The sequence below is a fragment of the Scomber japonicus genome, chromosome 5 (genome assembly GCF_027409825.1).
Source record: "Scomber japonicus isolate fScoJap1 chromosome 5, fScoJap1.pri, whole genome shotgun sequence".
NCBI lineage: Eukaryota > Metazoa > Chordata > Actinopteri > Scombriformes > Scombridae > Scomber > Scomber japonicus.
In genome coordinates this window covers 20,627,363-20,641,111 of record NC_070582.1, presented here as the reverse complement: position 1 = coordinate 20,641,111, position 13,749 = coordinate 20,627,363, and the positions used below count along the sequence as shown (strand labels likewise).

At 38.6% G+C, this 13,749-nt stretch overlaps 1 protein-coding gene across 1 annotated transcript in view; it reads left to right on the top strand.

The window, feature by feature from the left end:
• Positions 1–2,892: 2,892 nt before the first annotated feature.
• wwox (WW domain containing oxidoreductase) overlaps positions 2,893–13,749 on the top strand; it is a 130,398-nt gene continuing 119,541 nt past the window's right edge. Inside the window, exons 1-5 of the mRNA XM_053318774.1 lie at positions 2,893–3,097; positions 4,504–4,568; positions 4,891–4,948; positions 5,063–5,232; positions 13,462–13,568. Of these exons, the coding sequence (XP_053174749.1) occupies positions 2,991–3,097; positions 4,504–4,568; positions 4,891–4,948; positions 5,063–5,232; positions 13,462–13,568 (507 nt within the window). The 5' untranslated portion in view covers positions 2,893–2,990. The remainder of the gene's footprint in view (positions 3,098–4,503; positions 4,569–4,890; positions 4,949–5,062; positions 5,233–13,461; positions 13,569–13,749) is intronic.

Sequence of the window (13,749 nt, the reverse complement as noted above, 5' to 3'; positions counted from 1 at the left end):
AAAACATTTTAGAAAAATATTTCAAAATGTCATGATAGAAGAGAAGATTGGGATTTAGTAACCAAAGCAACTGTTAACGGAATTACTCAATTTTATCATTTACAGATGTAATAATTCTTGTAGCATTGGGGAATTAAAAAACTATGCTATACAAGTAGTTTCGACAGCTTGAACACCCTGTTAGTCATCATCCAACCATGATTAACTGTGCTCGTATCGAATCAAATGATGGCCAGATGATGTTAAACCGATCGTGTGACTGGATTAGCTTTGATAAGACACTATAAAGTGTAGTGCATTAAAGTGTCTGTGAAATGCAAACATCTTTCATCAAAGCTCAAAAACTACTGTCAGAGAGGACATCAGAAACAGCTGTATTTAGGATTCTACCCTTTAGCTAAATAAAACAACAGGTTACACAACGAAAAACCACAATGCATTATGTTCATAAACACAGAAATAAACATGAAAGACACCAGTATATGTATCTTTCAGGATTTTTGCCTATACCTGATTCAGCAAATTGCAAACTAAAATAAAGGTAGCTCTGTAGGCAGGCTGGTGTGTCTGTTTCATGTATTTTTAGGATTTGATGAGACATTTCTTCCTGTTCTGAGGTGCCTGCACAAGACGACAAACTAATAATAATACCATCTATATTATTTAAAGACAAGTATCTCTCAATGTTCAAATCAAAACCAAAACAAAATTGGATTCAAGTAAAAAAAATTATAATAACCACTTCCCACTCTGTTATAAATTCTTCTTGTTCAGGTGTTTGAGACAACTTCTCTTAACAGCTGCTGCACACCTTCTCCAGAAACTTCCACAACACCCTGAAATCTCCTCGCTGCATCTACAATTATGTCGATTTTCTTTCTACTCCAGCAGCATCACATTAACATTAACATTGTCAAAAACTTCACCTGATCTTTACAAAAGCATACTTCCTCACTGATTTGTCCTCCTTAGCTTGTCTCATAACATAACATAAAATGTCTTACCTACTTCCTAATGCTTAAGTCTCTTCTTAGATCCAACCCTGATTATTTCTGCTTCCTTTACTCTCTTCGAACAGTTGGCCTCCCATGCTGTATGATTCCATTTGTAAAGAAGACACTCTGGATATTTCTCACAGCCTCCTTTGCACTCATTCTGCCCACATTCACCACATGTGGTGAAATCACTCCTACATAGAAAAACCAACAATGACCAAACTTACAGCAATTCTTGCAATGCGAAGGTTTGGGAACATACTGCCTTAGTGGGTATGACATGTGATCCAATAATACTATCAGACAAAGACTCCAAATCAAAGTGAAGGATAATAGATTTAGTCTCATACTTTTTATTATCTACTTTGTGGAATCTCTTCATTTTATAGCTGCCTGTCACCCCTCTACACTCTTTACATCTCCTTGCATCCACTCTACACGAGACTCCATCAACAATGTTATATTGGAGCTTTCTTGCTAAGCAGAAAACATACGACTGGGTAAATATCCATCCCAGCATCCCACATTAAAATTTTCAAGGCTTTTTCCATCTGTGTCATTGACATAAACTTTACGACTATCAAACCAGATTCTTTAATGTTACCCATCCCATCCTTAATCCATCTCCTTTCAAACCCCAAATTTTTATTTGAACCATGTAAGTTTCTTTTTCATGTTAACTCTCACTATGACTTGATGTCTCACTATGGCTCTCCTGCTTCTAAATTTAAATGTCTCAACTTCCATTTCCCTGGTTCCCTGAAATTACTCCCTGCACAAGAATCAAATGGGCTTGCTGCATTTTTATACATACCACAGAACATGATTGTATGCTAATTGCTTAATTGTACCATGCAGTTAACCTGTGTGGAAGTATCTGCATTCATTATGTTTCTTCAACTCATTTATTCATGTATTTCCTTAAATTTGTCATCATCTGTGGCAGCATTTTGAAGTGTGACATGCTTGAAGAGTTAAAACTGTGGGAGTGTTCAGGATGTTCTTTCTGGTCTACAAAAAAAGGATTTGCTGCTCTCCACTGCTCCTGCTCTGCTTGATGACATCACACACTGATAAGACCTGAAAGCTGTTGTAAAGCCCTCACTTTAGACTTAAATTTCTCCAAAAGTACAAAAATAAAACAACACAGAATACATACAGTATTTAAAGTTTGTTTAACATGTTAAAGTTTGAATGTAATCTGTAGACCAAAGTATGCCAGAGCAGCTGATTTTCAAAGTCACAAAGTCAGATCATTGGCATTCTCATTCACTCCCATAATGCATTATAATACATAATACACATATTTACACTCACAGGCCACTTTATTAGGAATACCTACATACACAATCTAATGCTGCAGGTGCAGCAAAAACATAATAATAATAAAGAGAGGGAGAGAGAGGAGTGAGAAAAATCAAGTGTAAAGTAGGCTATACAAGAACAACGTGTGTTCGCTGCTATTGAAGCTCATTTCTGCCAATGTGATGAAAAAAAAGATGCTGCAAGTCAATTTATAGACTTATTATCTCAACATAATGAGCAACTATTTCAAAAATAATGACTGTATGCCATCATTTCAAAATCACGTTTGGAGAAAAGTTTAAACATTTGTTTTTCTCCTCTGTATGTGTTATAAGAACTGATTGGTTCTATACGAGCTGTTAATATGAACCTTCCTTGCATCAGTTTCCAAAATCGTGTGTTTAAAATGGCTTATTTTATGATAGTATCTGATTATTTTGAGAAAGTTTCTCATTATAATGACTCGATATTGAAAACTGGACATACTTCTACTACCTCGCTGAAAAGGAAACGGTCGCAATTATTTTTAGACTCACTTTCCCATAATGCATTTCGGCTTACGTCACAGTGTTGTTGCGGAAGTGCCGGGAAACGCTGTGTTGTTAATTCTCTACTCTTGACAGCTGCTTTCATTGTTCAGAGCACACAGAGCGAACTGTTTCTGCATTGTTCAGGTGAAAAACTCATCTTATGGCAGCACTGAAATACGCAGGTATGGACGATACAGATAGTGACGATGAATTACCTCCTGGATGGGAGGAGAGGTCTACGAAAGATGGATGGGTCTACTATGCAAAGTAAGTGAGTCCTTCAAACGGTAACTGTCATCACAAACATGTCTGTGAAAGTTTAGTGTAATCTCTGTTCACAACTATTTGATCACACCGGGTCTGTCAGCCTGTAGCTTACACTGGTTGCGAGCTACACTAGTTTGAGTAAGCTCTGATTTCAATATGAGTCCTCAAGTCTACAAATCTTAACGATTGGATGTGTGCAATTGGTGTCTGAAAGATAATGAATTCAAAATGCCTTGATTATATAGCCTATCGTGAGTCACACTGTAGTAATAGTATTGTACACGACTTCATGACTGGGCTGTGAAATCTCTGTCAGTGATGGGACAGTGCTCTTGTTTGCTTGTGGAGACACAGACAGAATAGCTATGTACTCTTTTTTTGGTTGTTATCTGGTGATATTTTGCTGTGTTGAAGTCTGCAAGCTGTGTGTCAGATAGGGGTCCATGTGCCAAATCTGATGAAAGTGTTCCCATTTATAGTTTACATGAAAACTTTTGCAAGACTCTTAATAGATCTACAGAAGATGAATGCCAGCACAAGGTTCATGTAAATCCAAATATATGTGACCTAATAAGATCTAATAAACTTATGAGACAAATAACACAGGTCAGGTATATAACATAATTTTGCCCATCTGTTCAGAGCAGATTTGTATTAGTAACAGCACTTTGCTTCAACCACAAATGATGCAGGCTACTGTCTGTTGTTTTTGCATAAGCTATAAATGACATTGAGTCTCTTAGTGTATCACAGAAGATGTCTTCATTTGCACAAACTGCTATAACTCTTAGCCATCACTTACTAACCAGAATTATGACCTCAGATCTCAGATATACAACCCTAAAACTGAATCAATCTTTTTCTTGAATGGATTAAAAGAAAGAAAGAAACAAAAACAAACAAAACCCATTCAAAACATGTTGGGCTGCGTTTTAACTGTGACTGTGCATCAGTCCCTCAGTAAGCAGTGAAAAAGGTGTCCCATGGTTGAACTTAATGCTGAGTGTACTTGGTTTATTTGTTTTCTTTTATGAATATGTGTGAAATGTGTAGTACTGCTACATTAGTCTTTTGTGATTTTTCCCCCTCTGCTACATCCCTTCTGTTATGACAGTTATATTCATTGGTATGTTTTTCAGTGTGTCTGTTGTATATCAGATTTGTGCTTTGATGTGGGTTTTGTCTTGCTCTTTTCAGTGCTTAACAATAAGCTGCCCTGAGGTGTTAGATGAAAATTAGTATTTTGAAGTCTGGTACACTTAGATAATATTGATGTGCCTCAGTGTGTACTGTCCCTGATAGATAGATAGATAGATGGATGGATGGATGGATGGATAGATAGATAGATAGATAGAGTAAAGCAGATTTCTGATTTTTCTTTCTTGATTGTCTCTGTGTCCCAACAGCCATGATGAGATGAAGACACAGTGGGAGCACCCTAAGACAGGAAAGAAAAAACGTTGTGCTGGAGGTTTGCTTTATTCACTTGTTCTTCTGTCCTACATCCATTTCTGTTTTCTCCAGGGTTACTTGACTAATCAGTTGCATGTCTCTCTGTTTAGGTTTTTAAAACAGGGTTAGGGTTCAGTGTCAACTTGACATGTACATTATTTTCTGTCTTCTTAGAATATAGAGACATTTTAAAAATATCTCTATGTGCTACCTCAAAATGTTATAAGTTGGTTTGATATCTGAAAAAGTGCTGTATAAATAAAATGTATCATACACATGTGTATATTTGTTCTTATACACTCTATTACTAAGAAAAAAATAATGTCTGTCTTTTCACACAGATTTGCCTTATGGCTGGGAGCAAGAAACTGATGAAAAAGGGCAGATAATTTATGTCGAGTAAGTTGATTGAGTATTGAACCTTTGTGGCTAACAGGGAAAAAAAGTATTTTAAGGCACAATTTCAGAGTATCTTTTCTCTTTCAATAACCTGTGATATTCTCTCATTCCCAGTCACATCAATAAGCGAACCACATATTTCGACCCACGCCAAGCATTTACAGTAGAGGATGTGGTGGTGAAGCCGAAAAGATATGATGGAAATACTTCTGCTCTAGAGATCCTGCAGGGTCGCGACCTTTCTGACAAGGTAGTCCTCATTACAGGGGGCAACTCTGGGATCGGTGAGTTTATTGAAATTATTATATGTTTTTCCAATTGATTAATTTTCCTTAATAGCAGTGTTGGAAATCATCAGAATGTAGTGACGTGTGATTCCATGATAATGCCACTAGGTGGTGATGTGGCATTAAACTGCAGCAGAAGCTTTTCTTCCACAGCCAGGCATTCATCAACATTAGCCTCCAAAATGTTACATCAACAAATCACTCCTTAATACCGAACATGATTGTATTGAAGTTCATTAGCTGAGCTGAATTGGATGTCATTGTTAACTGTAATGAATGGTGTCCATTTGTACCCAGCAAATGCATGGCTCACTATATAATGGTCTGGAAACAAATGTATTTCCTCTTTTCTTTAGTTTAAATTAGCAAAAGTGGTGGCCATTTGTTCAGACTTGCTGCTTTGTTCGACATAGATAATGACAGCATGAGGGAAATCAAATAAACATAAAATCATTAATTGTCTTTATCTTCGGATCCTTTGTAGCAAGCAAAGTCACAGCAGTGTAATTGCTGTGTGTATATTATGAGATGCCGAAAGCAGTACTGTAGTATATAGATTTACAGCAGCTTGGGGACCTTTACTGAACAAAGAAGATTGTGAACTTAATTGCCTTCCTGACCTTGATGTTTTTCTTTCTATCTGTTTAGACACAAAATCAAACTACAGTTGAGAAATGCTTTTATGTAATTTAATTATGTCATGCTTTTTCAAATTGGTGCTCCTTGGACACAGTGTGAATTGTTTGGATGGTTCAACAACAAACATTTGATTTTAACTAAATGAATGGAGTCATCTTTGATTTTGTAAGCTGCAGTTTTCCAGATTTGAGGAAGATACTTCATGCAGTGTAGAAATTAGACAAATAAGTTTGACAATGACAGCGTGATCACAAGGTGACAGAGCATTCACAAAGATTCATTCATTTTTTTTCCACCCAGGAGACAATCAAAACAACATATGATTAATCTGACATATGAATCAAACTTGAACTCTGTGGTTGTAGATGAAGAGCCTGTGCACACACTGTTCACCTGTCCTTGCACAGACAGAACTCCATCACCATCTTGATGAACATTGGAAGAAGGAAAACATGAAAACAAACTGAAAGCTCACAGAACACTCAGAACACTGATTCTTATTCCGTTGTTAATGTTATTCTTCAATCAACATTTTTTTGGCCTTTGATTTAGAGACAGAGCAAGAGAAGAGAGGTTGAATTGCAAATGGTTTTCACCACAAGAGGGCACAGGAGGTCCATGATGTTGTTGCTGTTGAGGCTTTTGAAACGTTTCCATAAACTGCTTCACACTTGCTTATTTTTGCCTTAGTTACAGAACTGCATAATGAAAAACATAATCCATACTTAACATTTTTTTGTGATGTATTTAGTAAAAACAAATTTGCTCTGAAAAGAAAAAAACAGCTTTTCTCAAAACAATGTATCAAATACTACAGTTACAACACACAGACATTTTTAATATGTGTGACTGCTTAATATACCCATATTAACATAACCTTTGTTTTACTCTACCACGTATTAAATATGCAGCACCCATAATTAACAGTATTCCAATAGTAATTGCTACTACTCGTGTGCTCCTTTGACATTCCACCAGTGAAATGTGGTTATGCCAATTGGTTGGACCCACTTAGCATTTTAATGGCATCAATAGTGTTTTAATCCAAGTGTCAAGGCTATTTCCATTTTCTCCAGTGCTTATTTCCTCCACAGGAAATGTGACATTTTTATTAGTAATGGCGGGATATTATTTAATTAGGAAATTTACATTTCAGCTCTTTAATTTAGTTCTAATGAACATGAACATGAAAAGCACATATATGAGTTTATTTATGCATGAAATGTCATAGTCTGTGGTTTTGTGACCAGCCTTGAAGCTCCTTTGCAATAGTGCTGGGAGGAGAGACGGTAATGCGGTTTGTCTTGCTGATGTACTCACTGTGCTCGGTTCACAACATTAGTCTTCCTCTCTCTGCTTTCTTCTGTAAATTAAAAACCAGTACCAACCTGAATGGTGTTTAATTGTGATAATGGAAATGAATGATCACGGTTGGTTTTCGGCTCAGTTTCTCCTTCTTTCACCCTCTTTCTCCTCTCTTTAAAGGTTTTCTTACTCTTATAGACCTGTGGTTGTACACCTATACCTCTGCATTGATTCCTAAGTGGCTTTGACCCAGGCCTGAGCCTCCTATCCATCCCCATTACACACTCCTGCTCTAACTCTAATTCCCCTCCTATCAACTAACTCTCAGGTTATTTACTGGCCAGGGGTCCATGGAGCAGTTGTCCTTAAAGGGCTATTGTCATGATACCTCTGGACCCCACTGGGTTCACATGAGAAAAGCTTTCTTAATATAATATAAAAACCTAAAAACATATTTTTATCACACCAAAAACTGTATTCAGCATAAGCCTTTTCCAAAAATGTAACTGTCGAGGCAAAACTATATTTGTAGTGCTCTCTTAGCTCATGCACTGTAACGGCTCTTTTGGGAACTCTGTGTAACTACATATATGTGTCCTCCCACCAGGGGAGCGGCGTCATTCTCTCACAATAATACAGCAGGTGCCATGTTGTCAGCATAACGTATGTTGCATAGCGGTCAGAAATAACATATTGACCCTTTGTCTCACTCGAGTGAAACATTCAGGTAGGCACATCTAACTATTGACTCTTCCATATGTGCAGTATTCCTGCCCTATGATGGACTGAAACTTATGTTGACGTTTTATTAAAACAACTGAATTATCCCAGCCAAGTTTTTTTTTGTTCTCACAACTTCAATAATTCTTCATTTTCATTGTTTACTTTTTATCTTCATCTTTTCAAACCTTAATTCAAACGTTTCTGGCCCTTCTGCAGACTGGCTTGATGTGAAGCAGTACCTTAAGTCGTAAAACTCTACTCAATCTAAATGCATGCTCTAAATTCCACATGCTATTGTTTTTAGGTGCAGGGTCAATGCTGGAATAAGAAGCAGAAAAGACTCAGACGGCCCAGGCAGGGAATAGCAAGGATTTAGAAAGAAGCGCTTCATAATGTTTTAGTGTCTCTATGCATCTGTCTCTGCAGTGTTTTAGGACTTTGAATGTTATTCTTATTCATGAAAGACTAACATTGTTCTATGTTTGTGTTGATCCCAGTGTTGTGTTGGGGGGATTATGTGTCAGGCCGGTGCTCTCCTCTCTCTGGATGGAGAGATCCCTAAGCATATTCAGTGAGTCGTGGAGCTGGGGGAGCCTCTGTGTGCAGATTAAACCCATAGCCTAGCTTTGTGGCTGATCATTAGATTGAGGCAGATTTGTTAAGCATAACTGCCATTAAATTGGCTGCAAAGCTCTGGTATTTACTGCACTGCTGTTTATGAATAAGGACCCCCTTAAAGACCCGCGCAGCGATGCGTTAAACCCGAGCCTCGGTAAGGACGGAAATGTATTATTCATAGGGGGAGGAATTAGATGGATAAAAAGATGTTCCTGGTGAGGGTGGCATGCGGAGTCTGTGTCTGTGTGTGTGTGTCTCTGAGTGGCTGCGTGTGGTTTAGATGACATCCAGAGTGTATCTGTGTTTATATTCACAAGTCTGATAGTGTGTGTGTGTGTGTGTGTGTGTGTGTGTGTGTGTGTGTGTGTGTGTGTGTGTGTGTGTGTGTGTGTGTGTGTGTCCCCACTAGGGGAACGGCCGGCCTGTGTCCTGCTCTGCCTCCTCCGTGTCAGTGTGTGAACTGAGCCACAGAGGAAATTGAAGGAGAGTTTTACTTTTTTTTTTTACCAACGAGCATTTCATGTCCTCTCTGATGAATGTGTTTATTGGCTACGTAATGAGAACCAGTTATGGTTGGTTAGTCAAATTATTCAACTTTATTAACCTTGGATGAAATTTGCTATGCAGACCCAAACTGGTGTAACATGCAAAGAGTGTAATGCTGGAGGCCAGAAGGGTTCAATAATGATTACAACTCTAATATAATAGAACTGAAGTGGTTAGAGAGAGTGGATGGAATACATATATGTGCTTAAAGGCTGTAGGTAAAATAAAATGAAAGGGTACTGGGTTATTGTGTGTAGTCAAGTAGTTTATAGACCTATCGAGTTTACAGTCTGCAGATGATGAGGGGATGAAAGTTACATGGGGGGGTGGGGTAGGGGGTGGTTGATGACAGTGATGAAAATAGCCCCAATGGTCCAGAGATATGTGTGCATGTGCAGGCTGGGTTCTGTGTTTATACTTTTGCATGTGAGTGATGGTGGTGTGTTATGTGTTTATCAGGTTTACTTTTTACGTGTGTGTGTGTGTGTGTGTGTGTGTGTGTGTGTGTGTGTGTGTGTGTGTGTGTGTGTGTGTGTGTGTGTGTGTGTGTGTGTGTGTGTGTGTGTGTGTGTGTGTGTGTGTGTGTGTGTGTGTGTGTGTGTGTGTGTGTGTGTGTGTGTGTGTGTGTGTGTGTGTGTGTGTGTGGTAGCCGAGTAAGGCCGGCTAGAGGAGGAGCAGGGGTGGTGTGAGGCCATGATGAGAGATTGTGTAGGGAGTTGGAGGTTGACACAGAGGGTCAGAGGAAGAGAAGGCGGAGACAGCAATGGGGGGGTAGGAAGGAGGCAGAAGGGGACAGGGAGGGGTAATAGAACCACTCCAGTGCTCTCGCCTGGAACAACTCAACCTTGGGCTGTAATTACTAACCATACATCCCACTTTTGGGGTGACATCTCCCTCCTCATGGACTAATGGAGGGGAATTAGAGGGGATCTTAAAAGTCAGAAAGAGTGGGCCGGTTGTGCAGTTCCTCACTTCTTGGGACAAGAAATACGCAGCAGCAGGAACAGGTGCACTTATCGCTGAGACGGTTATGAGTCAGACTGTGTCCATAACTCCAACTCCTCATTCACTCGTTCACTTCTGCTTATATAATGGACACTCGGTTGTTTATTCTATAACAGGTGGTATACTAAAATTTTGGACACCTCACTGACAATATTTATATCTATAAAATGCAATGCACTGCATTAATGAGACAGCAGCCATTGACATTTAATTTGTCTGTTTGGGCACTATTTATATAAACAGACTCAGAATTCGGACACTTAAACACTACTAAACTGCCTGACAGTAAATATAATGAAGTGTACAGTACATGAAAAGTGATTTTGAACATGGCTTTAGTTAGGATGTAGTGAGATGAGATCTTTGGGTAAATGGGTGGATGTTATTGGTGACAGTGTCAGTGACAGATTTGGACTAAATGGAAAGATATTGCAGTTTGGTCGAGATCACTCTTGAAAAATCTATGAATTTATAAAGACTTTGCTAACTCAAAAGTAATGCATGTATCAAGATGACTACCGAAAATGAAACTAGTCAGAGATAGACACTTAAAAATGTGATAAACAGTCGCATATTTCTTATATATATCATAGTTATTCCTTGCTTCAGAAATATCACACACAACATATTTTTAGGATGTGCATTACAGTTAGAAATTGACCTATAATTCATGTCATAAACTCTGCTTTGGAACATTGAGATGGGGTGATGTGAAGTCTTGTCATGATCTGTGTTGCTCTTGTGTGCACTTTTTTTTTCAAGCACAAATTCAGCTGTGAAAAGGGGATTGTGGGAAACTCGACATGTTTACCCACAGGTCTTGTAATGATCTGAATTGACTTCTGTTTGCCCAATTGTACTATGGAGCTTATTTTAGTTAAATGCCTCTTTGGATACAGAACAAGAGAGAGAAGGAGCAGGCAGCATCGTTTGCCAAATAAACACGTTTACTGACGAGGCTGGTAATGATCTCATTACATTGAGCCAATACACCTGTGTACTAGGGGGATCCAGAGAGGGGCGGTGGGCCAGGGAGGACAAACAAAGCGTGAAATCACTAAATCACACTCATTATTGGGGGATATCAGTAGGGCCAGGATCCTAATGTACCATGAAGAGCATTCACTGCTTAATGGACATTTTACACAATTTTTTATGCATTTTATATATTACAGTAAAACACATTTTCAACAATAGCGGAGCCATTTACTATATTTTTGTTATGCTGTGAAACAATCAGAGCTTCTACTTTAACTTGGCTGAACTGTGTTAAATTAATCTCCCAGCTTTTTGAAAATGGTTGGATCAGACTCTTCTACTTGTGTGTCTGTGTTTGCCATGTGGTCTTCATATTAGACAAAAGAACCTGGAAGATCATTACAGTTGCCTCCTGTGTGTTATAAATTGGCTTATGACGTTTGTCGATCTACCAGAGCAAAAAACAAAACAAAAACCCTGTCTGACCTCTCGTCATGTTCCGCCATCAGCATACGACACTGAAACAGGCTCCGTTTGTTGTACACCTGACCAGGAACTAATTCCAGTGCGGCCCTCTCCACCGGCAACATGGATGAGAGGGCGGGGAGTCTCTGTTACAGCAACGCCACTCTCGTTATTTCACAATTAATGTCAAGCCCTTGTTATTTGTCATTGGAAATACACAGCTTCAGTGATGCCGCCGTTGTTGCTGCCATATTCTAATTTGTTCTCCATTATGGAAAACACTGGCGTCGATTAATTTCACTTTCATGGTTTGTACACACAACAAGTGAGTGTGAGGTGTTGTTGTTTACCAGCAGCCAGTACTTCTGTCCAATTTACAAAGGCTGAAAAAAATGCTTTTATATATTGCAGCATGTTTGGGAATCTTAAAAAAAAAAAAAAAAAAAAAAAATCATGTACAAATTGAGGGTGGCCTATTGCTGCTTTTATTCAGATTTTGACGATGTTGTACACTTAATACCAGACACATCCTATTATTATTGTTTTTACTTTTAGTATGCAAAATTAAATGAAAATGTGTATTTTGTCTGACACAGAATGGTTTTTCTGACATTTGTATCCTGAATTCTGCCGCTCCACCTTCAAATTCAAAGTGTGTATTTATTCCGGGAGTCAGACTGCTCGTTTTTCCCCCTCCTGTCATGTTGTTTTTATTTTCATTTCCATTTCCTGTGAGTGAAATGATCGGCGCTCACAGCCACAGTCCCCTCCATTACACCTAATAAGGTGTCATATAATTTAATTCCATGCTTCACTTGTCAGAAAGGGCTTCCAATCCTACTCCAATTTTGAGTTTTAATAGATATTAGTCCTTAACACTCTCCTCACAATTAGGCCTCCCAGTTTTTCTCTTAATGAAAATCAGATTAAGACATATAATCTAATTACAGTTAATATTAATCCACCCTCTGATACAGTCTGCCTGCTGCTCCGCCTCTCAGACCCTCTTTGCAGTTACTGTGCCTGTCAGGTTTGCCAATCAAGACACATCAGTCTGTGTGTTTTTTTAAAACTTTATTTAGAGTTGGGACAGAAAAATAAGACAGTGCTCATCTGAACTTTTCCACGAGACTTTGAAGGATAATAAATGTCAAAGGAAATAAAAATACGGTGAAGGGGGAAAAAAAAGTTAATCTCATAAATTAATTCAACCTACGGGTTGAAATGACCCATTTAGACTTGTAATTTAGAAATGAACTTCTCTCCCTCTATCTTCAGTTTTTGTCAGTTTTATCATGACTACATGATTTGGATGGAGCCATGAAGTAGTCTCGGACTGATAAATTCTGTGCATATCCGCGGACCTCGTTTCATCGGAGAAATGTCCTTATCAGAGGCACTTTGATGCTCTGAAATATCACACCGAGGTTCAGTTTGAATGTCATGTCTGTTTGATTGTTCATTTGACTCCCTCTACATGTTTTCATAATTACTGCCATCACAGTATAATTACCAACATAATTAACAAGCAACCTCCCCTTCCTCCTACTCCCCCACATTATGAGCAGTGATACCTTTTTGAGAGCTGGCGGTCAGATCAAAAACTTTATCTAAGAAGAGACGAAAAAGTCTTGAACCACAATAATTCAGTCAGTTTCATCACTTCAGAGAGAAATGATTAACACTCTGCACTAGACCACTGGGTTACTCAATAAAAGAAATTATGTGGAAAATTGATAGGGAATTTAACTTGCACATCGCCCCACACAACCCCCCACCATCACCACCACCCCATTAGATTCAACCCCTGAGAATCAAAGTTATCTTCAGAAAAAAACCCTCATCTTTAAAGGATTGTGCGCCTTCATTCTTTTTTTTCCTTCTTTTTCTCTTCATGTCTTTGTCTGTCTCTCCTCTTGTCTTTCCTTCTCTCTCCTCATGTCTCAGGCCTTGAGACAGCCAGGTCTTTTGCTCTTCATGGTGCCCACGTGATCCTGGCGTGTCGAAACCTGTCCCGGGCCAGCAAGGCAGTGAGTCTGATACAGCAAGAGTGGGTGAGTGCCAGTCTGACCTTCCTTGTGTTTTGCCTCAAATTTGAAAAGCTAAAAGGATACTTCTGGTGATGTTTTTTTGTTTCTTATTTTCAAAAAATGCCAAATGGGAAAAAAACACCAACAAAGAATTTTTCCCACTAGTTCTACTTTGGCTACTAATGGATTGCCTTGTGAAGCCAAA